Source organism: Lagenorhynchus albirostris, chromosome 10, assembly GCF_949774975.1.
Source record: "Lagenorhynchus albirostris chromosome 10, mLagAlb1.1, whole genome shotgun sequence".
Lineage (NCBI taxonomy): Eukaryota > Metazoa > Chordata > Mammalia > Artiodactyla > Delphinidae > Lagenorhynchus > Lagenorhynchus albirostris.
Window position 1 is genome coordinate 97,595,722 of NC_083104.1, and position 23,268 is coordinate 97,618,989.

General features: G+C 36.1%; 1 protein-coding gene across 1 annotated transcript in view; it reads left to right on the forward strand.

The window, feature by feature from the left end:
- LOC132527957 (uncharacterized) overlaps positions 1–23,268 on the forward strand; it is a gene marked incomplete at its 5' end in the record, with an annotated part of 192,872 nt that overhangs the window by 164,183 nt on the left and 5,421 nt on the right. The window contains 3 exons of the mRNA XM_060163951.1: positions 1,279–1,497; positions 3,534–3,786; positions 8,806–8,969. Of these exons, the coding sequence (XP_060019934.1) occupies positions 1,279–1,497; positions 3,534–3,786; positions 8,806–8,969 (636 nt within the window). The remainder of the gene's footprint in view (positions 1–1,278; positions 1,498–3,533; positions 3,787–8,805; positions 8,970–23,268) is intronic.

Consider the following 23,268-nt stretch of genomic DNA (forward strand, 5'->3'; position numbering starts at 1 on the left):
AACCAGAGCTAAATCAGAATTACTGTATGTAGCTCTTTCATGTTTAGTTTCAACAGAAAATGTCAGTATTGTGTTAAAGAATACAAGAGTTCTTAAGTTTTGAATTCTCATTCATATGTTTTTAGTGGTATGTTAATCACTCATTTCAATTTTCAACCTGAAATAGTTAACTTTGAACAGATTATATGCCAATAATTAAATCTAATCTTAATAAAGAGGGATCATTGTGAGTAGGTGAGGTAAGCAGGACTATGGTATAGATTTTAAAGATTAAAAAAAGTTTACTGTTATAATAATTTAGTTCCATATTTCTTTAAAAAATGTAACACACACATAACGTAAAATTTACCATGTTTTTTTACTTTAATTTTTAAAAAATTTATCATCTTAACTATTTTAAGTGTACAGTTCAGTTGTGTTAAGTGTATTCACATTGTGGTGCAACCCATTTCCACAACTTTTTCATCTTGTAAAACTGAAACTCTGTACCATTAAATAGCTCCCCATTTCCCCTTCTCCCAGATCCTGGCAACCACCATTCTACTTTCCATGTCTCTGAATTTGACTCCTCTGGGCACCTCCTATAAGTGGAATCACACAGTATTTGTCTCTTTATGACTGGCTGACTTCATTTAGCAATAATGTCCTCAAGGTTCATCCATGTTGTAGCGTGTGAAAGAATTTCCTTCCTTTTTTTCTTTTCCTTCTTTTTAAGGCTAATAATATTCCACTTGATGGACAGTTAGGCTTTTCCCACCTTTTGGTTATTATGAATAATGCTGCTATGAACATAGGCGTACGAATATCTGTTTGGGATCCTGCTTTAAATTCTTCTGGATAAATACCCAGAAGGAGTATTGCTGGATCATACGGTAGTTATATCTTCAAAATTTTTGAGAGCCTGCCATACTGTTTTGCATAACAATTATATCATTTTACATTCCCACCAACAGTGCATAAGAGTTCCAATTTTTCCACATTCTTATCAACACGTTGTTTTCTGGCTTTTTTTTCTTTCTTTTTGATAGTAGCCATTTTAATAGGTATGAGGAGATATCTGCTACTGGTTTTGATTGGCATTTGCATATCCATGTATTTTTATGTTCCCCTTTAGTAATCCATTATAGCAAAAAGGAACATAGCTAGTTTGAGTCCCAGGTAGCTCAGAAGTAATTTCATTCAATTTTACTTTCACTATGTCTTTATTATTATTCTCAAAATATCTTACTTTTGGTTGTACTTAAGCTCAGAATTTATCTGTTATTTCTTTGTTTGTAGCTGTTCTTCAGTAGCTGATGGTACTGGATCCGGAGAATTCTTCAAGCATCTCTATTTTGTGCTGGCGTCAGTGTTTTCAGAACTTCAGTTCGCTCAATGGCAAAGCCAGGGCTTCTGGTACATTATCTTGCTGACGGCTTCTCTCTGGTTCCTGAGGCTCTACCTGCATTACCTCAGCCAGTGGCTTTTCCTCCAGGCCATTTCAATTCCTGTTACAAAGTGAGTGCTTTCCCCTGACAGTCAAAGGAATGCATTTTCATCTTGAGAGGCCAAATGAAAGTAAAAAACTCCTCTCCCATCCATTCACCGTAAGACCTAAAATGCAGGTATGATTTGAGAAGATAAAAATGTCTTTATCTAAGAGCAGGAATGTCTATTACAGTTATATTCTCATTTTGGGCCTGTATATACAAGTACTTAACCGGTACATCAATGTTTATTTAAAATTTAGCAGATTCAACTATGTTCTAATATCTGAGCAGAATCCAAAAAGGAATTTAGCAACAATATTTTATCCTATTTTGATTTTATCAGAGTGGCTTAGGCTGAAGGTATTTTAGAAGTAATATAAGTATGATTTATCACCTATACTCAGAGAAGCAAAGATTGCTTCTTCTGCAAAATGATTGAATTCAAACAATTACTGAACTCAAGCCCAGGCAGCATTCTGGGCCATTATCCTCTGGAAAAAGATGACACTTTAAAGGTTATCTCTCCATAAACATGATTCCAGAGACACTATAGATAGACCAACAGATAGATATCAATACAAGTAAAATTCATTTTTTCAAATGTAGATGGTACAGATAAAAATAAAGATGTGTGTATATTTTCAATTAAGAAGGCTGCAAACTATTTTAAGACACTTTGAGAAGAAATATGTGTGTGTTATACATACACACATACAGTTTTTGATCATCTTTTGTAATTAAATCACAAATATCTGAATATATTATAGAATATGCAACTTTAAATGTACTAAATAACTATTTTCATGGCAGAATTTTATATAGCTATTATATTCCTTTCTTCCCTTCTTTTTCTTTCCTCTTTCTTTTTCTCTTTCTTTTGTGTGAGAGTTTCTAAAGCAGGAAGGATAAATATTATCTGCTTGGGCTAGTTGCTTTTTGCTATTTGCTCTCTTACTTCTTCAATAGAAAAGGAAGCTCTATCTTTATTGGTTGTTAATGAAATGAGACTGCAAAAAAATATCCTGGTAGCTCAGCTTATTCAATTTCTTAAGCAACAGAGGACCTAATACCTTAGGATGTTTTGTTGACTATTGCCTAGTTCCGCAGGCTCGAATCATACATTAACTCCATGTCACATTGTAGTTGTGAGACATGACAATAGCTACAGCCACAGTGAGCATTTTTTCTGCTTTTACTCTGTTAGGTCCTCTGCTAAGAAATGTATACACCTTATTTTATTTGATATTCACAACAGCCTAAGAACAAAGCATAAAAACTGCCTTCAGAGCAAAGGTCAAGGAATGGAATAAATGAAGAACTCTTTTTAGTAGAGAGCTGATAAGCTGATAAGAACTCTTTTTAGTAGAGAGCTGAGATACACAAGCAGCATTAACTACAAAATAACTTTAGAAGGCTGAAACACAGGGGAGGGAAAAATTTGAGTCAACGAAGGCTCACTTTGCATGGAAAGAGGGTGCCGAAGCCTGGGTGAAGGCTGCTTGAATTACTGGGCTCACCTTGGATTCAAGCCTTAGGTCAAGTTGTCCCTTTAGATGTTTTTGTTGTCAGCAGTGTTGTTGTTGTATTTAGGGGGTCTAGCTAGAGGAATCACAAACAAAATTAATCAGTGATGTCAAAATTCTGGAGAATTATGAGATTTATTTATATTTCTGATTTCTGTTAGAGATTGAGTCATTACTAAGTCCACTGATATACTTTGCATTTCAAATAGCCTATTAATGAGTATGTGTGACCTGCTGGGCAGTTCTTAGTCTAAAGAATGCTCTGCTCAGTGGATCAAAATGATATCCTTCCTATGATGGCATATGAAATTTACAAGAACAATGAACAAGGTAGAATTTGCCTTCTCCTCAAAAGTGAGCTGTTGCGGAGTTTCTAAGGAAAAGATGAAGACTTCTAACACTTAATTTTGGGGTACTATTAAGTGTCAAGTTTTCTCTACAAAAAAAAGAAAGCATTTCGTTCTATAAAATGTTTTGTATATGCAGCATTTTATAGACTTCTTCTCCTTTGCACACATGTGATTGCTTTGTTTTCCCATAGATTCCATTTTTCCCCCCTCACGGTTGAGCTCTGCTACCCAAGCTCTTTACTTCGCATCGGAGAAGAGTTGCTTGTTGTTGTGATGGGGCCTTTAATGCTGAACGCAGTGGTACTTCCCTTGGTTCTGATCAGATGGGGCTGTCAGGTACTGTTTGCCTTCTGCCCTGATGTCCTGTCAAAGTTAATCATCACCATGGGACTATGGACAGTTCTGGACCCACTGGCAGTGTTTATTGTGGATACTATCCTGGGGGTAAGTCAAGTAAAATAATCGGGACACGAGTCCTTGACATAGAATGTAACGTTAGTGCACAAATCAGTTGACACGGGAAGTTTCAATAGTCATGTACAATTCAATATTCATCTTAACTTGAAGTTATTCATTTTTTTCATAATAAAAAATTGTGGATGTCTAATATAATCATTTTAAGTGTAATTTTAGCTATGTTAAAGAAACACTTGCAAAATGGGTAGAAAATAATGTTGGAGATCAAATCTAAACTAATTGTTACATTTTCAACATTATTGCAAAGAAGCTTTCTTTTGTAACATTTTTGGTAACTTTTTTTTAATATTAAGGATTTTCACAGCCAAACTTCATAAAAAAGTAATCGTGCAGTAGTTCCTTTAATTTGTTAGGTTATTTATTTCCTTTTGATGTAATACTCTTTCATAATAGATATACTCAAGAAGAAGAATAAGAGCTTTTTAAACATTTTTAAATAATAAATAATTTTAAAAATTACTCCTTAGGCATTTATTTTGACATTTGTGGTGTTTATGAAATGACGAAATGGTGCATCTTCACTCTAAAATATATAGTTTTAGGATTTCATAATTAAGAATGAGGTTCTAACATATGATTATGTATAAAAATGCTAACAATGATTCTAAATCAAATATTCATTTGTAAAATTATCTAAATTTATGTAATAATATTCCTTAACTGGTGTAGTTCTCCTTTTAAGAAGAAAGATTTCCAGCTGCTATATATGTGTTTAGACTGTATTCAGTGTGCCTATAGCAGATCATAGGGATGGGATTTTTGATGGACTCTGCTTATTCACAGTATTTGAAATGGGTTCTACCATTAATCATGTGCTCTTAGAACTGAAGACCAAACTGCTGTCCACTCCACATCCATGAAAATGTGGTGCTGTGGTAGGTTCGGATCTGCAAAGCCTGCAGCTCTTATTTCTCTCTCTCAGGCCGTGCTACGCTGCAAGAGTGTGTCTCCAACTTCAATGTGCTTGCATGTCACCTGGGGATCTTATCAAAATACAAATTCTGATTCAGCAGGTGGGGCCTGAAATTCTACGTTTTAACAGACTCCTAGGTGTTGTCAAGGATGCTGGTTCCATGGACCAAATCACACTGTGACAAGATGATAGACCCTCTACTGAGAAGGTGTCTCCCTTCCCTTGGCTGTTTGCTAGGCTGGCTTTCACTTGCTCAAGGTTCCTGGGCTGCTCTCAACAAGACTGGGGTCCTTGATGTACTGAGTCCACTAATGACCTTTTAGGCCTTGTGTGAGAATTCCGACTTTTTATTTCAGAGTGGAACGACCTCTGCTTAGAACCTGCAGACAAATGTGACAGTTGACTCTGCAACCATGTAGGTCATTTTAATATTATCAAAACAAACAGTGAACATCGAGCCTACGAAAGTACCTAGCTTCTAGCCTCCCTGCCAAGGAAAATTTGTCAGTGCTTGGAAGGCTTGTTTTCAAGTTCTAACCTGTGACCACCCTTGAAGCCTCAGTACCATGGACCACCTTGATGACAGTCAGAAGTGGTCGTGTTTTCTACCCCATCCTAAGTTCCTTCACCCCTCTGATTAGACTCCAGGTTCGTGAGGACAAGACCGTACCATCAAGGTTTGTTGAGCAGGAGATGTAGAGATGGATGCTGTCTGCATTCCAGTAGGACCATAGCCCATGGCCTCTCACAGTTCCTCCTGGGGCCAGTTTGCTCCTATTGCAACACCACACGGGAAGCCATCTGGGAGGATGCGCCACTGTCCTTTATGATCTTCTGAGATCTCCTCATAAGGAAAGTCTGCAGCTCTCCTGGAATGGCTTTCCTTCTTCCAGACAGGTCCCCTAGAGAGATTACTAGCTGAATAGTCCACTGTATCAAAGGCAGCTGACAAAATGAGCTGTTTTAATTTACTCTGGGGTCTCTGATGTCATCTACAGGAAAGTAACCTCCAGCAGCGCCATCTCCGAACCAGTTCAGAAGTCTGTAACCTGATGGAAGCTGACTTGGATTCTAACAGATGAGTGTTAACACCCATATCTTTCTCCACTTGGAAAGAAAAGCTTGACGGCTCGTTCCCAGTCTGCACAATATTCAATCTCTAGTTAGAATCCGTCATGTTTCATTGCCGATGACATCCACTTTTGCTGTCTTTAAGAAAACTCGAAAGCTGCATGTGATCCATAGATCAGCAGCATTGGAGTCCGTACTTGGATACTCTCACCAATTGAATAAAAAGATGTGTTTTAACCTGCTCTACGGTGATAAACAGCACCCTGAAGTTTGAGAAGATCTGCTCTAAAGCAGTGGTTCTTAAAATTAGGTCCCTGGACCAACAGCATTAGTTTCACCTGGGAACTTAGCAGAAATGCAGAATCTCAGGCCCTGTACCTCACTCACTCTTGAGGTAAAAACTCTGGGAATGGGGCCAGCCTCTGAAGGGGCTTTGTTATTTTGGGGTTTTTTTTGTGCGGTACGCGGGCCTCTCACTGTTGCGGCCTCTCCCGTTGTGGAGCACAGGCTCCGGACGCGCAGGCTCAGCCGCCGCGGCTCACGGGCCCAGCCGCTCCGCGGCATGTGGGATCTTCCCAGACCGGGGCACGAACCCGCGTCCCCTGCATCGGCAGGCGGACTCTCAACCACTGCGCCACCAGGGAAGCTCAGCTTTGGGTTTTAACAAGACTTCCAGATGATTTTCATGCTTATTAAAGTTGGAGAACTACTGCTCCACATAGCATCATGGTTATCGTAGTTTCAGTGTCACTAATGAAATTCAGGTTGCCCGAGTTCATACCTCCCAGTTCTTCCAGCACTACCTTCTAGCAGATAAAGCTCAGAATCATCTGTGTTTGATCACAGTTGGCCGGTCAGGAGAGATGCTACCTAATTTCACTAATAATTTTTGTCTTGGATCCATTTTTTTTTTCATGGAAATCTAAAGGGTATGTGGCAGGTGGAATGATTGGAGGCTGGAGCATTGACTGGCTGTTGATGTTGCTGATAACAGTTTGCCTGTCTCTCAGTTTGCTGATTCAGAGGTTGGCAATGCAGTCCTCTGACCGCCATCCATGATACTATGCTCAGAAATTCCACTGGGTTCATAAATTCATTCTCTCACTGAGCCTTTGTCTAGATAAAAAGTAGGGAAAAGATTTGCTGTCAGCGATATGGCGTTGGATCAGTCAACCTCTCCAGGCTTCAATTTCCTCAATGAATTACAAAACAGTAAGGATACCCATAAATAGTAACACCTACCTTACTCAATTCACAGTTTGTTGAGAGAGTCAAATGAGAGACCATCTGGGAAGAAACTGGAAAATCTAAGGCATCATACATATAAAACAAACCAGCAGGAGGATTATAATGAAGTGATGATACTTATGCTGTGTGAATGTTACACGATGTAACCACCACTGCCCCAGTGGTCCAAGCAGGAACTTACAATCTAGTTGGGGAATCAAAATATTCAGTGTGTGATCAATACCATTCGGGAGGTGTATGGCTCATTCCCTTACATCCTTCAGGTCTTTGTTCAAATAACACCTTTTCGGCGATACCTTTTCTGATCAAAATGTTTAATAACACAGCTCATTCCTCCTATACGTTTTTCCTGCTTTACAGTTTTCCTCAAAATATCATTCTCTAATATACCACGTATGTTACTTCATCTTACTTACATGTTTACTATCATTTGCTTTCTACCCCATCCCCACTTCAATGTAAGTTCCGAGAAGGTAGGGCTTTTGTGTACTCTTATTCACTCTTTTATCTTCAGAGCTTAATGATGCTTAGTAGGCATTCAATACCATACGTGTGGGTCAGATGAATGCTTAGCAGCTGTTGATTAGATTATGTTATGAGCATCAAACATATATCATTTTTTTTGTCTGTTTCATCAGCGAATCCCATGTCTATGTCTTTATTTTTCAAAAAGCAGCAGAAGGGAAGATATGGAATAGGAGAAATACATGGTAACCCTTACAGATCTGCTGCCTAAAATCCTAGCACCAAGCTCACATTTCGCATGGTAAACCGATTAACAAGTAGAGAGCGTAAAAATAAAAGTTGTGAAGTGGTGATGGAAGAAGCAGTCGAGAGTCAGAACAGCTGAATTCTATCACTGCCCAATCACTAACGGATATTTTGGTGTAGGGAAGATACACATTAAACTATCTAGGGTTCTGTTTTTATCTGTACCTGTGTACTGTGGATTAGTTTTAAACGTGCCCTACTAAGCTATATTTATATAATTGTCAGTTTAAAAAGTAGAGAAATTCTTCTTTCTCTCTTACATTGGTGAAAAAAATACCTTATTTACATTTACATGGCATATGACTTACACTTGAGATCATGAGAGTCATAATTAAAGAACATTCATATTTTATAAACTCAAAGGTCAAAGATGTCATATGGCAATGCCTTAGGTACATAGCATTTTATATTTGCTTTTAAAGACCTCATTGCCTTGTATTTATTTCTAACCCAACATATAATATGGTTTTCCTTGTCTAAAATAAAGACTTACTATTAAATTGACCTAATGTAAACTTTGGTTTTCAAGATCACATTAAGTAGCCTGATAACTTTTATAAGTTTTTAAAATAAGCCATCTATTTCATGCATAGAACAATTTAAATTCCTTTCAAATCTGCTTCAGAGAGAAAAGAATATTTCCACCATCATATTTAATTCCTTCATATCTTGTGCTCATTAAATTCAGAAGTTAATAGTACATAAATAAAACATGGCTTTTACTTTATAGATTGCATGTAGAGTGCACACATTTAAACGCCTATAGGGAAAATGAGAAAATCCTGGGAAACCAACCATGCAAATCCAGTCTTTTTCTTCCTGCAGCTGAAGATCTGATATCTTCAGCACATTGAAAATGTAATTTAAAAACAAATTATACTCTCAGTTGGTCTTTGTGTATTTAAATTAATCTAACTTGATGATCAGTGTTTTCACCCTTATTTTATTTATTTATTTTAAAAATTTGTATCTTCTTTTGTCAGCGGCTTTCACATGACGGGGAGGCTCCTGTAGCTGATGCAGCAAAGCTGTACTGGATGTTTGAAAAAACCATGCAATCAGGAATCCTTGGTGTGGTGCTCACGGTGCTACTTTACGTGCTCCTGTTCATCATTTCATCTTTGATTTTATATTTGTATTGTCTCAGGTAAGATGTTTCAGTGGTTCCATTCCTCCGAGTGTTCAGCCTCCAGGCTTGTTGTTCTATGACTGGGCTGTGAGAAGATAGTTGAAGAAGTTAGAACCATGTCTCCACGTCAAAGCCAGAAATCTCTTTCTTGTGTGTTTACTGTCATGAAGACCAGCCGGGAAATTATTTCTTTTGGAGAAATTTTTTCTCCATTATGGGGAGAACTAATTTTGCTCTAAATCATTATACTTGTCTCTTCAAACTAAGGACCTACAGGAAACAAGGAGTAATACACAATGATACACAATGACATTCTGGGAAATTTCCTGGAAAGCTTGTCTAAACTTCTCTTATCCTCATTCTTCTAACCCACTTTCTCCCCTCTCTCCCCACCCCTGCCAAAATCACCAGTAGGAGAATCCTTCAACTTTGATCCTGAATATCATTGAGTATGGCTTGACAGGTCATTAATTTAACAAGCAAAATATGTGGGTGAAGAAAAACAAGAAAAATAACAAATATAAGGCAGTATAAAAAGTTCTAGGAAGACTTTTCACTCTGTTGATGGTTTCCTTTGCTGTGCAGAAGCTTTTTATTTGGATACAGTCCCACTTGTCCAATTTTATTTCTGTTGCCTGTGCTTTTTAAAAGTCATTTTTATATCCATGAAATTATTGCCAAAACCAATGTCATGAAGCTTTCCTCCTAAATTTTTTTAAAAGAAATTTTGCAGTTTCAGGTCTTATACTTGTCTTTAATCTATTTTGAGTTGATTTTTGTGGATGGTTTTACATAGGGTTATATTTTTACATGTGGATATCCAATTTTCCTAACACCATTTGTTGAAGAGACCATCCTTTTCCCATTGTGTACTCTTGGTACCTTGTTAAAGATCAGTTGATGAGCACGCATTTATTTCTGGAGTCTCTAATCTGTTCTATTGCTCTATTGTATGTATTTATGCCAGTACCATACAGTTTTCATTACTGTTGCTTTGTAATATAATCCAGCAATTCCACTTCTGGAGATTTAGTCAAAAAATTAAAATCAGGATCTCAAAGAAATATTAGCACTCCCATTTTTTTTTTTGCAGCAATATTCACAATAGCCAAGCTGTAGAGATAACTTAAGTGTCCATTAGCAGATGAATGGGGAAAAAATGTGGTATATATTTACAATGGAATATTGTTCAGCCTTAAAAAAGAAGGGAATCCTGAATTATGTAACAACATGGATGAATCTTGAGGACATTATGCTAAGTGAAATAAGCCAGTCATCAAAGGACAAATACTGCATGATTCCACTTAGATGAGATATCTAAAAAAGCAAAGTCACAGAAGCAGAGAGTAGAATAATGGTTGTCAAGGGTTGAGGAAAGGAAGAAATAGGAAGTTGTTATTCAACAGACATAAAGTTTCAGTTATGCAATATGATTAAATTCTAGAGATCTGCTATACAATACTGTGCCTATAATTGACAGTACTATACTGTGCACTTAAAAAATTGCTAAGAGGGTAGATTTCATGCTAAGTGTTTTACATAATAAAAAAAAAAGTGCTAGGAAGAGGTCAACATAGGAGTCTCTGGGAGCATAGAGGAAAGGAACCAACCCAGGTCTGGAGGTGCATAGGGACAGTAGCCAAGTGCTTCAGTTGAAATATAACTCTTGAATAAGTTTTGAAGTTTTAATATAATTTAGCTAGAAGAAAAACAAACATGTTTGCAGGTGAAGGGAAGAGGTATAAGAACATATTGTTATGAGAAAATATATTTGTCAAATCAAAAGTATTTTAATATGGCTGGAGTATAGGATATAGGGTGAGGGCAGTTGGCTGAGTTGAAATTAGGAATATAGTCAAGGACCAGATGAGAAAAGTCTTGAATATTGTGTTCTGGAGCTTGAATTTGTTCTAATGATAAAGTGCAAATATTGAAAGATTTTAAATGTCTTTAACTTTAGGAAGATCACTCTGCTCATAGAAAAGAAGATGAGATTTAATAGTGACCAGGTTGAAAACAATAACGTCTAGTTAGAAAGCTATCTTAATAGTTTGGGCAAAGAGTGTCAAAAGCCTTAACTGAAGAGAATGAATGACACAGGAAATGGACAGTCGAGCCATATCTAAGAAATGGTTAAGTGACCCAATATAACTACTGGGCTCATTGGAAGGTGAAGGAAAGGATAACATTTAGTAGAACCTTAAGTTTTGGAGTTGGGCAGATGGGTGGATGACTGTAGCATTCCTAGAGATAGGACACAGAGAGTAAACATTTAGAGGAGATAATGGGTTAAATTTTCCCTCAGATTGACCTTGAGATATCTTTGATATTGACAAGGGAAAATATATCATAAGATGTTAGTATAGATGAGTATAGAGCTCAGAGAAAACAATATAAACTACAGATTTGGGTGGAGGAAGCCTTGAGTTTCATTGCTTTGTAGGGTAGAGGCTAGATTGCAGTGGGCTGAGTGAAGGACATGGAGTCAAAACTTACCGCCAATTCTTTTCACAAAACCATGATGCAAATGGAGAGTGGTTGGAAAAAAGGTTTTTAAAAAGAGTGGCTTTTAATATGGGTGTGGTTTGAATATATTAATATGCCTATATGATAATTCTAAACGAAGGAGAAATATGGAGGATGTCTAAGCAAGGGAGGATGATTGATTGAGCAAGGTCTCTGAAGACCAGAAGTTGAGTACATGTGATGACAAACCTTGGATTTAGGGAAAAAAGTCTTATCTCTTGATGTGATAGGTAAAGAGATAAGGACAATTGCAAATGCAAGCACATTTGATAGCCATTATTATTTCCTATGAAATGGGAGGTGAATTCACTCCTTAACTTTTCCTTCAGTAGACTGATCATTCTCTGATGGGGCCCTTTGGTCACTAACATAGGGGTAGTAAAGTTGTCTAATTGTCAGGGGATCCACGTTGTTTAGGCACAGTCTTGGTTTATATTTGGACATGTCAGAAGCACTGCATGTCATCTTTCCTGAGCACTTACGTTCCTGGGGAAGGGAAGAAAGTCTTCCGTGATCATTCAGTTTTCATTTGCTCACTAACTTGTCGTGTAGCCTTAGGCAATGATGTTCACTTGCTGGATTTTAGGCATTTTCTTGTGTAACACGTATATGTAGATCTTACAAGAGGCTCTACATGAAGTGTAACTACTACTTAATATGACTAGAGTTTCCTAGAGGAGTTAAAGAAATAAAATAGTGTATCATGTTGTTTAGACTTTTGTAGGATTAAAAAAATGATCGGGTCACGGTAGGTCTCTTTCATTCCCATATCACTATATCTCTTCTCACTTAAAATAAGATAAATGTTTACAACGATGCTTTGCTTGCTCCAAAGTCTACATTTTTATTGTCAGGAGTACTTGTAAAGTATAAAAAAATGCAAGCACAAAATTTATGCACCAAATAAGTGCGATTTAATCTTTTGCTACCTAAACAAATAGTTGTTTGCTTTAAAATAAAACAGGAAGATTACCCCATGGGGAAGGGTTGATAGGAGGTGTGGGAAGACCTGTAATGGATGAAGAAATGATTAAGGGAAGAGGAAGTGTCCAGACATCATAGAGAATGAAACTAAAACAAAATTCAGGAGGAATAAACAAGTTTTGTTCACTCTTTCCCCCCAGCCCCTCACTGTCTTTGTGCTTAACCTGTCTCGTCAGAACTAGGCATGCTCAGTAACCGTTAGCAGGTTTTGTTTGTATTTTAGAAGTAGATGCTCTTAAGAGTCCTTTGGGTGATGATAAATTTACAGTTGTATCCAATGGGGAAAATACCTGTATTTTCCATACAAATAAATAAAGTCACTCCAACATGTCTGCTGAATAATTATCTCTTTACTGATGTTTCTAAACTCTCTTTCTCTGAGATGGTGGAGAGCAGGGCAGCCCAGCTCTTCTATGAAGCAAGCACTGTCACCATCAGAGGCATCTGGTCAATGAAATGGGGTTTTGCTCTGACATAAAAGTAGGCAAAGAGACACAGAAATCAGAAGAACTCATCTCAGTGAAAAAATCCCAATATGGATCTGTGCATGTTGACTGATTTAGGTTAGCATTCCTATTCCATATGTTAAAGCAACACTCCTAACTCTTCCGGGCTTTTGAATCAGTGCTGTCAAAATGTGATAACACTGCTGGCATAAAGGAAGTACAAAGAAGATCAAGGCTGTGGTGCAGGATGTTAATAGAGCATTTTGTGTAGCTCTGGGCACCAGAAGCTCCACATTATAAGGGGACTGGCTGTATAAGCTCCAGATTGGACCCTATTGAATTTGGCTGATTGGATCTCATTTCTCCAAGAGCCTGAATAATTTCTTGCTGAAGTGTTTCTACTAGAAAAATTCTCACGTTCCATAGCTCTAGGAGAAGAATTGACCGGAATGCTGGTTCTTTGCCTCTATGCAAGGAGGTTCTTGAGCTGGGTGTAATTACTTTGACTGGATTTTGTAGCTGTAAAAAAAACATTGATCTTTTTAATGGTTTTCCTTATTATAGTAAGGATATGTTATTTAGTAAAAAAATTGAAACTACTGAAAAGAATCAAAAAATAAATTAAAAGCATCAATAATCTCACCATTGAAACAAAGCATTGTTAATCTTTTGATAAATTTATTCCAGTCTTTTCCTGTGTATATTTATTTTTACAAAGTTGAAATTGTACTGTAAGTATAACTTTATATGTTGATTTTTATGTTTGTTTTTTTAAATGGAAGTATAGTTAATTTATAATGTGTTAGTTTCAAGTGTATAGCAAGTGATTCAGTTATACATATATATATTTTTTTCAGATTATTTTCCATTATAGGTTATTAAAAGATATTGAGTCGAGTTCCTTGTGCTATACAGTAGGTCCTTGTTGTTCATCTATTTTATGTATAGTAGTGTGTATATGTTATCCCAAATTCCTAATTTATCCCCCCCCACACCTCCTGCTATCCTCTTTGGTAATCATAAGTTTGTTTCCTATGTCTGTGAGTCTATTTCTGTTTGTAAATAAGTTCATTTGTATCATTTTTAGATTCCACACATAAGTTATATGATATTTTCTTTCTCTGATACATGTTGATTTCAAACTTAATGTTATATGATATTTTCATGTTATTTCATGAACATACAATGCCTGTACAATATTTTATACCATATAAGCAGTATAAAATATTTAAATATTGCTTTATTCCTGGACAATAGATTATTTTCATTTTTGTGCATCTTATAAATAATTCTGATGAACATCTTAAGCCTCAGGGTCTTGTCCCCATTTTTAATCATTCTTTGAATAGAGTCCTAGAGACCCAGAAATTCTGGTTCAGAGAGTTTGATGTTTCCAAGACATTTGATAACTATTGTGAAATTATTTTCTAGAGAAGTTGTATAGAGTTATGCTTCCGCAGCCGTGCATGAGGAAACTTAGCAAGTCGTGTTCACATCATGTGTGAACCTTTTATAATCTCACGGAAGAAATGAAATCTCATCCTTTTCTAAATGTGCCTGCATCTTCTAGTCACTAAATATTCTCAATATGCTTATCACACATTTATATTTTCCTCTTGTGTGAATTGCCTTTTAAGTGTTCTTTTGCCTTCCTTTCTATAGAGTATTTAAATGTTTTTCTTACTGAGTTATATGAGTTTAATATATAATAACAGTATTAATGCTTGTGGATATTTTCTCCATTTGAAAATTATCTTTTAAATTAATTTTTTATTTTGAAAAAATAGATATTTATAATTCATATACAGTAAAGTCTTTTGATCATTTTTATGACTTTAAATATCTCTTAATCAAAATAATCTTTCCTCATTCAGAAATTTTACAATTATTTGCTTCTATTTTTATTAAGTTGGACATTTTTTCATTAAATTCCTTATCATAAGCTATGTAGAATTCATTTGATGTGGATAGTGTCAAGATCTAAATGAGACATCCTTTTATTTTTTATTTTTCTGGTCTGTTCTTTAAGTTTGTATTATCTTTAGATATTAACTGTTTTGCCATTTTATCTTACTGGTTTTTCTTTTAGGTAATTTTAATTCATCAGCTTATGGTTTGGATGTGATAGAGCTCTTCTTTTCCAGAGTTTTTTTTTTTTTAATTTTCCTTTTTACCAAACTTTTATAGGTGGTCATCTACAGGCATTGGCATAAGGGAGAAACTCTAATGACCACCTATACCTCTCAGACTGTTTACTGTATATTTAGCTTTGCAGCGTTCTTCGTAACTCTTCCAAGTAAAGCTTCTGTTGATTTTATATGGATACTTTAACTCTAAATTCTTTATCTGAATAGTCCAAAAGATCTATAGGCTGCACACATATTTTTTGTAATATGCAGATAATGAGAAACCACAATTTAAATGACAGATTTGTTAAAGCTTTTATATTCCTGGAAGCAGTACACAAATCTGAAAGACTGATATTCGAGTTAATTAGTATTTGGGGCGCTGATGTCTTCTTGATCATTGTCTTAATAGTTCTGAATAGCCTTATAAGTTTTAGCTACTGTCATTTATTACTTAGGAAAGTTAATTTAGATTAAAATAACTTAAAGACAGATTTTGATGAGAATATTATGAGCGTATTCATTGTCTAGGGAATATGTATAAGACAATCAAAGATTTTCCACTTCGGAATCAATCTTCTTTACAATTTTCCTTACTAAAGGCAAAATATTATTTACCATGTAAAGGAAAAAGCTCTAAATATTGCTAAATAATTTTCATCCCTCTTAAATTGTCACTGAGTTATGGGCACTCTACGCCCTGAGAGGCAGAAATGAACTATGTGCACTTTGACATGCTTGTATAGGAATAAACCTCTTTAAAAGATTCGGATGCTACATTGTGTCAGCTCCAGTAAACTGAAAAATTGTAACCAAAATGGCTCATTGCTTTGGGTCCAGATCAATTCACTGATCACCCATTTGCCAAAAGCCCATCAGTATCCTCCCCCTGTTCCCCATAACCAAGCTCTCTGATGTGGGCGGTTGACCTCATGCTGTATCCTGACTCCCCTTCCATGTTTTCTTCTGCAAATAGAAGGGTCTATTTCTACTCCAACTATCCCCATCTATAGCTGCAAGAAGCTTGGTCAGAGATAAGTAGAACATTCCTTGACATGATATTCTCTTATAAGAATAAAATAAAAGCTGGTCAGTTAAGTCTAAATTGTTAATCAGTCATTTGGTGAACTGGGTTTTGGTAAATTAGCCTGCTTCTATAACTCTAGGGTAAAAGAAACTAATCTACTGGATCTCCTTTTATTTATTTATTTATTTAAATCCAGAGCTTGTGGGAAAGTGGGTATATGAGTTCTGACCAATAGCAAGTAGGTGTTAAGACAGTATATGTACCTGAATGAGGTGACAATGTGTAGATTATCTTGTTGGCACAGTCCAAATTTGTGGTTTGGGTTTGTTTTAGGTCATGGGGACATGAAGTTTCCTTTTTCACTTCCATGTAAGTACTTGCACGTGATAGCATAATGTGTACAAGCCAATGTTATTCTCCACTTCTCTGCCTTAGCATTATGTATAATCTCTAAAAATCTTCCTGAAGCATTTTCACTATACTTATCACTAAAACACTTGAACAAACAAATAATCAAACAAAAAGAGCAACAATTTTGGTTTGCTGCCACAAGCCAATGAGGATTACATGTACATAAAATGGTATGTTAAACTCTGAACCATGTTTTTTTTTTTTTTTTTTTTTTTTTGCGGTACGCGGGCCTCTCACTGTTGTGGCCTCTCCCGTTGCGGAGCATAGGCTCCGGACGCGAAGGCTCAGCGGCCATGGCTCACGGGCCCAGCCGCTCCGCAGCATGTGGGATCTTCCCGGACCGGGGCACGAACCCGTGTCCCCTGCATTGGCAGGCGGACTCTCAACCACTGCGCCACCAGGGAAGCCCTGAACCATGTATTTTAAATGTTACATCAGTAGTCAACTAAAAATGAAAAAGAACTATAGAGGTAAAATAACTAGAAACTCTGGACTGAGGACTGAAGGCAAGATTGTTAACTCTAGAATTCACCAGTCTCCTCTCTGGACCCAGAAAAGTGTCTGGAATACAACGGACGCACAACTAATATGTGTTCGATTAAAAACGTGAACAAATAAATGAATACAATATCTACGTGATGAAGATACATCTTCTTTTTCAGATAAAATGGGGCTCACAGTATGTTCAAATGACACTAGCTCCCAAGTGTTTTTTATTTTGAACTCATCCAGAGTAGAATGAAGACGTGTGAAAAGGGACACACATGGCTCTCACGTGTGTTAATTTGATTTATCCAAGTGATCAGGATGGGGTTTTAGTTTGAATTCTTTGGCAACAGCCAATTTTTAAAAAAATACAGTGCAGTGTGGAAGGAGAAATTTTAAAGGGTCATGATGATGCACATAGCAGGGGAAATGCAAAACATTTGGGCACTGTATGTAAGAAATCCAAAGGACCTTGGGAAGTGCTGACCACATCATAGGTGCACAATGATCTCTAGCTCCCCTCTCGCCAATACTCAATTCCACTATCCCAAAATCCCTACACCCCATCTCCCTATCTGAGTAGTCTTTTCTCTTTAATGATCTGGTAAGTAGGCTAATATGTGGCATGCTTAGATGCTCAGAACAGCAGACGAGTTTCTGGTGATCTTGGACACACTTGTGATGGAGCTGTCATCCTGCAGCAGCACAAATGATAGAAGGTGTCTCAGCCTTAGGTCTGGGTTAAGTGCTTGAGCAATACCTTTGCTATCGATGTTGATCATGAGACTAGGACCTATTATCAGCCCTGTGTTTTCTTAGTGGCTAAGACCTCACAGATCAGTTTGATTTGAGAAAACACTGCCATAAGTTCTTCTGGTTCACTTACTCTTTCTAGTTTGGGTTTCCCTAGTAAACCTGATGCATCTATATAACCTAATTCCCTCAGTGCAATATAAGACAGTATGAACTCGTAGAGCTGACCCTTGTGGTCGTGAGAAAGAATAGAATCCTAACCCTAACAAGTATATTATTGGTTCTCATAATAATTTCAGAATCTCCAAGCATAGGTTCAAAAAACTTCCATCACGTGCCGTACAGATCAGCAAAATGGAGATTACAAATAAAAGTTTTAATGTTTTCCTTTTAGTTACTGAATAGTAATCTTTGTCGTGTCCTGAGCACTTACTGTATATGCCAGCCCTGGTTTGAATACAGTATATAGATTACCTCACTTAAACCTCAGACTGAGTCTGTGATTCAGGACCAGTTACTGTCATCTCCTTTCATATGAAGAAACCAAGCCTTCATGACTTTAAGTCATTTGCCTAAGGTTGCAACTCCTATCTTTACGCAGTCTTTGCAACTCCCCAAACTGCAATATTACTTCTATGTCATATTTCTTAATTTTTTTAACAATAAGATTACTTAAAATTCACATCTGTGGTTAATTTTTGCCTAATGAATGGCTGTGATGTAGTGGTTCAATATCTGGCTTGAATCTTGGCTCTGTTACTTACCAGCTGTGTGTCCTCTGGCAATAGTTTAACCTCTCTGACTCTCTTTCATTTATCTTTAAAATGTGAGTAGTAAAATCAAACTTAAACCTTGATCTGCTCCTTTGGAACAAGTTAATTGATTTAAATTGTATATTTCTAACAGATTTGTAATTTAGGCAGCTAAGTTTAGTTCTAAAATTTAGCTCTTCCAAGATACATATGAATTTAATTAAGCAATTTAGAAATTTCTATTAACTTTGACAACTCCACGTATATATGTCAATGGGACTTCCAAATCGACATTCTGAAAAGAAACTCATTGTCTTCTGCTCCAGATCACCTCTTCACGTAGGGTTCCCTTTCTCAGTAAATGCTGAGATCACCTATCCAGTTCTGAAGAAAGAAGGAAGGAAGGAAAGGAAGGAAAAGAAGGAAGGAAGGAAAGAAGGAAGGAAAGAAGGAAGGAAGGAAGGGGTTTCCTATATCAGTAAATGCAAGATCACCCATCCAGTTCTGGAAAAAAGAAACAAACAAACAAACGTGGGAGGTGTCCTCAAACACTTTCTCTCTCTCACCCTCCTTCTCCAGGTTCTGGTGGCTCCTTAGCTCTTGAACCAGTTCATCTCATTCCATCCATAGGGTCCTCTCCCTGTCCGATATGCCCTAATCTCTCCCATGACTTACTGTAACAGCAGCCTTCAACTGGTCTTCTTATATTCCCTCTTGCCCCTTTTAATCTATTCTCAGTGTCACCAGAATCATTTTTAATTAAAAAAAATCTCTTCTTGCTTTAATGGCTCCTATTACTCTTAGAAATATGAGGTCTCTTGATTGGGGCCATGCCTTCCCCACATTGTACAACCTCAATACTCTGTGGCCGCCCCATCACTCTGTGAGTCATGAGGACTCCTTTCCCCCTCCTTCCAGGAATCTTCCCCTATCCTCTCCCCTACTGGTTGCACTTACCAAGTACTTGGCATTTGATAGACACATGTGAATATTTTCTGACCAAGTAAATACATGAATGAGGAGTGAATTAGGAGGATGATTGTCCCCTTACAAACGTGAGACTCTACACATACATTGAAGGATGTACACTTCATAACTAGAACCCTGGGACAGGACTGTCTCTGGAAATGGTGGTGGAGGGATGCGGGTGGTTCTTCACTATTTCCCATTGCGTGCACATTTTTACTTTCTGAGTTTCTTTTTCCTTTTACTAAAATTACTTTTCCTTCTTTATATTTTTTCTCTTCTTTATGGCTTCCTTGTATTTCCCTTTTTCTCCATTTAGTACAAGTTCATACCAAAGCCATTTGGATTTTAATTACTATTAAACAGAATGGTGACTGCTCAAGTATTTCTAGAAAGCCAACCAAAGCTTTCTCCATACATATAAGCACTTCAGTGTCACACCTCATCTAAAGTGTTCAACAATTCTGCTAAAGAATATTTGTATTTTAGAAAAAAATTTTAAATATTAAAAAAAAATGAATGAATGAATTTCAGCAAGCATATGCTTGTCACTCTATAAGAAGCTTGACTGTTTACATGCTGTCTATTCAGAGCTGTACATGCCACAGTCTAATGTATTTACACCAGCAGGTAAGTAGTTTTCAAAGTTAAATCATAAGCACATTGACTACAATATGTATAAAGCCATACTGCTGAAATCTTTTGTAACTTTTGGAGTTAGAAATAAGCAGTCATATTTGATTCTTCTTCATTTTTATATATTTTTTGAATTTAGAGCTATTTTAAGTCATAGCTTCCATCCTTTTCATGATCCTTAAAATACTATATTAGCTAAATGTTCACACTTGTCCTTTTTAGCTTGAAAAGAAATGTCACATGCTAGGTTTCTGTAAATGACCCACATTCAGATGTGAACCAAACATAATAGCTTCTGCCATTCATCAAGCAGTGAATTGCTTCAAATGTAGGACACAGGGCAGAGGACTTTGTAAATTACTTTGTTTCATTGTCCATCACCAGAACCTGTGGCATAATATGTGACCTATTTCTATAAACAATAATGCCTAAGGCTTTATGAACAGGTGGAATGTAGTCTCTCTTTTAATTACATTTTGAAGAAATTTAAAAATGTAAAATTTTTAGACATATTGAATAGTTGTATTGTCAAAAGAAATTAAAATTTTCAACCATCACCATGTAATGTGTATTTCAGTAGAATATCATAAAATTTTAGCTTTTTATTAAAAACAAACCTACACAGGTTGCAAAAGTAGTGCAATGACCTTGTGTATTCTCCTTTTAGATTCACTAATCAATAGAATTCTTTCCATGTTTGCCTTTCTCCTTTTCTCTCTTTCATCCAATATGATCCAGTATCTTCAATTTTATTCAGTTCAATCTGATATTTATACACACATACCCAAAATGGCAAAAATATGAAAATACATGCGTGTATTTGTGTTATCTTTAACCTATTTGAAAATAACAAACTTTCATAACTAAATATGATCATGGAAAGTTGAAATTTAACATTTTATTGAACAATTCTAATACTGTAAATACACAGAGAAAATAGTTTGCTGCTCTTTGTCATCAATGTCTACCAATGCCCGATTTATTTATGAAATTGGAACTGTTTTTACATTTTTTATCTTAATAGAAATTATTCTAACATTTACCTGGAATCATTAACTTTCTCAAGAGAACCAAAAAAGTGAATGTTTAATAGATGTTCACCAAATTTGATCCGTATGGACTGCATAAATATCCAAAAGGATAAAACAATTCACTTTTGGATAAATGTTATATTGCTTGACTGATTATATTATCAAATGAATTACAGAATTATCAACGTTCAATTTATTTCTAAATTTTGCATATACGACTATGACCATAGACTATTTTCTCCTTGTTTGTGTAAGCTGGCTCTGTAGAGCTGAGAAATATGCTAAAAACTAATAGAGGTTGGTAAGTTGACTCATTCACAACCCATAGTGAAGCTTTTCACTGGGAAATGCCACTCAAAATGGCAAAAAAAAAAATTAAAAATCAAAATAAAACATAATTGACCTTCATACAGCTTTCCACATTCCAATGTGCCATTTTGTTCTCTGTTAAAGCATTTGTTTACCATCCTGTAGATCCTGGCTTGGATATTTGTATAATTATTCTTTCACCCAGAATGAAGGAGATGTAAAGAGGAGACAGACATTTCCTGGGCAAAAGGAGCAGAAGCTAGCAGAAACAGGACTGTGATTCCTAATTAATTCAAAGTTAATTGCATTGTTGATAATCCTGCACTTAAAATCTTCATATAGAAAATGTTTATGGCAGCAAATTGACAGTAATTTAACTACATTAAATCTTACCACCATTAAAAGAAAAAGATGAATGTTACATTAAACAAGCTTAAGAGAATGGTAAAGCCTAGTTCTTGTTTAACAAGACAACTAGCAAATCACTCACATTGCTGACCTAGAATCTCCAAACATAGTAAGAATAGCAGTTGCATTTCAAGATGTCACCAAGCCATGTGGACCATCAGAGACGCCGGGTGGCAGTTTTGCTTTTTCAGTTGTTTCTCAGTATCCATAGGAGATTGGTTCCGGGAGATAAGATGCTCAAGTCCTGTAGTCAGCCTTCCAAATCCTGGGGTTCCACCTCCTAGGAATCAATGAACTGTAGAACTGCGGATTGTGTATTAAGTTTGTGATACATGATTGGCTGAACCTGTGGATGTGAAACCCAGACATAGGAAGGGTGACTATATTTATTGAAAAATATCTGTGTGTAAGTGGATCTGAACAATTCAAATCCATGTTGTTCAAGGGTCACCTGTACTTAGAATCATCTGTGGATTATTTATAATGCCTAATACAATGTAAATGCTATGTAAATAGTTACCTGTGTACAGCAAATTCAAGTTTTGCTTTTAGGAACTTCATGGAATTCTTTTTCAAAATTTTTTCAATCCCTGATTTGTTGAATCTGTAGGTATAGAACCTGCAGATACAGAAGGCTGACTGCATTTCCACTATGTGATGAATGAAAAATAGTTGGGGGGAAAAAAGACACATGCATCTTAGTTGGCAAGAAGGGTCAAAAAAATCTGTTTTGGAAAGGATCTAGTTAAATGAAGATATGTGTTGTGTCTTTTATTTTCACTGAAGAGTCAGATGATGGAATAAAATGAACTTTGGAGTTAACTCTGAGTTTAAATTCTCTCTCTGTTGCTTATAAAGAGTAAGACTAACTTTTGATTTTAACATGTAAATATGTAAATGACAGGATTAAGGTAAAGCTAGGTAACACAGTGAATGTGAAATGAACTACCATTATAATAGGAAAGCAATACATTTAAATTTTATTATCTAGCCCATTTAAAGCAAAATATAATTATCCTGATCATTGAAAGAAAATACTTAAAATTCTCCACACCGTGTAGAAAGACATTTCCATGTGATCCTTAATTATCTTGATAGTCCAATTTATATTTTGGGCATCTTGTAAAAACTTACTTCTCAGATGGGTAGTTTATTGACACTGTGATGCATTAGGGTTCTTGATCTGGTCTACAGACTGTTAGTGGCACAATTCTGTCTTTTTTAAACTGGTTCCAGGCAAACCTGGTCAGCCAAGTGTCCACTAAGTCACAGGATAAATATGATATTTCCCCAGAGTTTTAATTTTACTTAAACTTTTACAAAAAACAAGCATTATATTAAAACAAATATACTGATAGATTAGGGATAGAATACACATTTTCTCTTCTCTGAACTTAGAGGTAATTTATGGGAAAGTTTTATAAGCATTGGCTTAATTAATGTTTATAATACTAAA